We start from the raw sequence: 3862 nt of genomic DNA, 5'->3' as shown, positions 1-3862 counted from the left end.
GGGGTGGGGTGATGTCAGACTTTAAGTGGCATTTCTTTACCAACATTGTAAAAGGACGAGAAATAAAGATGCAAAATTAGACACTGACAAAAACTGAACAATAAGGTAGCAAACCTGTCGGCATTTTTCACATTCGAATTTTTGAGGAGACAGAAGCAAACCCTTTCTGCAGCTGATAACATCAACCAAGTCACATAAACGGTGCCACGGAAGGAGCAAACTGACTGCTGCTGCGTCATTGTCGAAAATGCTTCCTGGTGCATGTTCCGCCATCGTGTTCCAAATGCTGCCTCGGTATTTGCCGCCCTCTAAGTCCAAAAACTCCACCGCCTTTGCCTTAACTCCTATTTATATCTATTTATGAGGTAGAAAACGTAACAAAGCAATTTCGACAAAGAATTCAGAGGTTAACCAATGGGGCGAGTAAGAGTCCAAAGAATGAATACTCCAGTAAAGTACTGACAAATCTACTTAAGAGTACACGAACAAAGTTGCTTCCCACCACCAAGGCCAACATGACGACTTGTCCTCAGATAAACTTGCGAACACATTCAAAACGAGGGGCGTGGACTCAACAATGTCTGAGGCAGCCGACATTGCTCAAAAAATTGACTTTGTTTTCCTTTAACATGTGACAGAGTAACTTCAAGAAGCAAGGAAACGAGCTGATCCCAACATGCCCCAACGAACAGGCCTTGATGTACCAGCGCGTGTTCGAGGCCGTCCCACTTGGCCAGAAGCTCGGTATGCAAAGAATCTGACTCACTTTACAGGTTTCCATCCTTCACTTCATCACATCTCGGGATTTAACGCTTGATCGCCTTTGTTTCGAAGTTCCTCGCTGTTGGCATCGCAACGCGCTCTACCTTCCCAAACATGCTCGTTAGCAGCGAGCCACCCCGAGAGATTTGGGGCTGTTCAAAACACAGCATTGCCCTTGTGGCAGTCCTTTGACCGGGTTCCCGTGACATGTTAAAAAAAAAAAAGATCCCTGATGTTAATCCAACTCAGGATCACATGTGAGGGGTGCTGAGTCAAATCATAAGACACGGTTATTTGGACCATTTTAGGATTAATGTGAAGTTAAGACACACACAATACCTCTTTGTATTATACTGCCGCCTGGTGGCCAAGGCACATACTCCAGAAGCAGCAGCCCAACGTCCACTGACTTGAAACCAAAATCTGTTGGCAATATTTCACATTGCAAATATTATTGTCACCACGATATGCTTTTTTAGAAAGAATAATTATAGATTGCGATTTTTCTTTTTTAAACAAAAACATGATACAAAAATGTGTTTGGATTTTGGGAGGCTGGTACAAATTCATGAAACAAAATACTGTACCCATACGCCGCAAGTGCAGTCGAAAACATGAAAATAAAATGCAGAAATGAGTGTCCACGCCCTCACGAGCTCTCACTAAACAAAAACATGATACAAAAATGTGTTTGGATTTTGGGAGGCTGGTACAAATTCATGAAACAAAATACTGTACCCATACGCCCGCCGCAAGTGCAGTCAAAAACATGAAAATAAAATGCAGAAATGACTGTCCGCACCCTCACATGGTCTCACCAGTCCGGTTTGACCTGATCTCTAAAATTGTTGACATTTGGCAGGTGATGTCATCTATTACGAATGGAAGTTTCCAGAAGGGGAGAGGCACGAGTCTGCAAAGGAGAGGAACAAAAATGCTGTGGCGCTCGAGCTCAGCCTGTGGGAGAGGTACTTGAAGGTAAAAGATAAGCACAAAATGCAGTCTTGACCCTTGACGCCCTTTTTTTTTTTTTTTTTTTTTTTCATAAAATGGGTTTTGAATTTGTTCTGTTATCCGCCTTTGCCATTTTGCAGCAGACGGGACCTTTCCTGGCAGGAAAGACCTTTTCCTTGGCTGATGTTGTCGTTTTTCCAAACATCGCCTATGCCTTCTACTATGGGTGAGTGCGTCAAGGGAGTGGTGGCAATCAATACATGAAAAAAAATATATCTACATAAATCAAAGCAAAAGTAACACTTTTCTCTTTTTATTCAAGGTTGTGTCCTGAGCGTTTCCCTAAACTGGCTCAATATTACAATTTGCTGAAGGAGCGGCCCAGCATCAAAAAAACATGGCCTCCAAACTGGGAAGTCAAAAAAGATCTGCTCAAAGAGCTCCCAAAAACAAGTTAGGTTTTGGGTTTTTTTTTCTACAGAGCAGCGATCACATAAATAAGAGCACTCTTCACATTGCATGTCAAATGTCATCTTGTACTTTAAAACGTGTGACTCCAAACATCGCCTATGCCTTCTACTATGGGTGAGTGCATCAAGGGAGTGGTGGCAATCAATACATGAAAAAAATTATATCTACATAAATCAAAACAAAAGTAACACTTATCTCTTTTTATTCAAGGTTGTGTCCTGAGCGTTTCCCTAAACTGGCTCAATATTACAATTTGCTGAAGGAGCGGCCCAGCATCAAAAAAACATGGCCTTCAAACTGGGATGTCAAAAAAGATCTGCTCAAAGAGCTCCAAAACACAAGTTAGGTTTTTTGGGGGGTTTTTTCTACAGAGCGGCGATCACGTGAATAAGAGCACTCTTCACATTGCATGTCAAATGTCATCTTGTACTTCCTTTAAAACGTGTGACTGTTGCAGTTTCCTGTACCTTTAAGTGGCAGCGTATGTGCCGTGAGAGCCAATAAAAGCTCACTTTCAAATAAAAGCGCAGTCACGTGTTGCTCTCTTTCAAGGTCACCAGAGGTGACTTATCAATTGAAGTCCCGATTTCATGGAGTTCATTTTCCATTCGCCGATTTTGCTTACAGTGAATACCTTTAGAACGTAAACTTCACGATGACGGCCAGATTTTTTTCCCCACAAGGTCGTGAAAAGGCCTTCACGACAACGAACCGCTAACTGACGCCGCGACCTTGCTTATGAGCAAACTGCACGCCGCGGGATTCCCCTCTCCTAAACTGGCTCAATATTACAATTTGCTGAAGGAGCGGCCCAGCATCAAAAAAACATGGCCTTCAAACTGGGATGTCAAAAAAGATCTGCTCAAAGAGCTCCAAAACACAAGTTAGGTTTTTTGGGGGGTTTTTTCTACAGAGCGGCGATCACGTGAATAAGAGCACTCTTCACATTGCATGTCAAATGTCATCTTGTACTTCCTTTAAAACGTGTGACTGTTGCAGTTTCCTGTACCTTTAAGTGGCAGCGTATGTGCCGTGAAAGCCAATAAAAGCTCACTTTCAAATAAAAGCGCAGTCACGTGTTGCTCTCTTTCAAGGTCACCGGAGGTGACTTATCAATTGAAGTCCCGATTTCATAGAGTTCATTTTCCATTCGCCGATTTTGCTTACAGTGAATACCTTTAGAACGTAAACTTCACGATGACGGCCAGATTTTTTTCCCCACAAGGTCGTGAAAAGGCCTTCACGACAACGAACCGCTAACTGACGCCGCGACCTTGCTTATGAGCAAACTGCACGCCGCGGGATTCCCCTCTGTTGCGTAGCAACGCTACTGTCCGACTCGTACATCGTTGTCCTTTCTACTGCGCCTCAAGGAGCCACCGATTTTATCGGTGGTTGCAATTATGGAGAATCGCTAACATATTTTGACCCATTTTTTTCCTAAAATACGGTAAGCAAACCAAGTTCTGTGCAAGTTGTCCCCAATGTTGTTTGAATTGATTTTTTTCATATCGGCACGCTTTACGCAATACCGTATTAGCCAATCGCAGGACAGGTCAACTCCACTCGGCAGAGAGGCCGTGAGCTATAAATGAGACAAGTGCAAAATAAACATTTGCACGGTTGACCCACAGAGACAATGGAAGCGCTTTTTATCCTCATAAGCGTCCTCGCT

The 3862-nt window shown here is 43.2% G+C and overlaps 1 protein-coding gene across 2 annotated transcripts in view; it reads left to right on the top strand.

Moving 5' to 3' along the window:
• Positions 1–2518, top strand: part of LOC109519194 (glutathione S-transferase A-like) — a 3621-nt gene extending 1103 nt beyond the window's left edge. The window contains exons 3-7 of one of the 2 annotated variants that reach the window (XM_019875586.1): positions 639–744; positions 1625–1740; positions 1860–1942; positions 2039–2301; positions 2398–2518. In XM_019875586.1, coding sequence (XP_019731145.1) covers positions 639–744; positions 1625–1740; positions 1860–1942; positions 2039–2174 — 441 coding nt within the window. In that variant the 3' untranslated portion in view covers positions 2175–2301; positions 2398–2518. Of the gene's footprint in view, positions 1–638; positions 745–1624; positions 1741–1856; positions 1943–2038; positions 2302–2397 lie in introns of both variants that reach the window. The other variant, XM_019875585.1, reaches the window with a different exon arrangement.
• Positions 2519–3862: the final 1344 nt, after the last annotated feature.

Source organism: Hippocampus comes, unplaced genomic scaffold (assembly GCF_001891065.2).
Source record: "Hippocampus comes isolate QL1 unplaced genomic scaffold, H_comes_QL1_v1.1 scaffold12, whole genome shotgun sequence".
Classification (NCBI taxonomy): Eukaryota; Metazoa; Chordata; class Actinopteri; order Syngnathiformes; family Syngnathidae; genus Hippocampus; species Hippocampus comes.
This window is presented reverse-complemented; position numbering and strand designations above follow the sequence as displayed.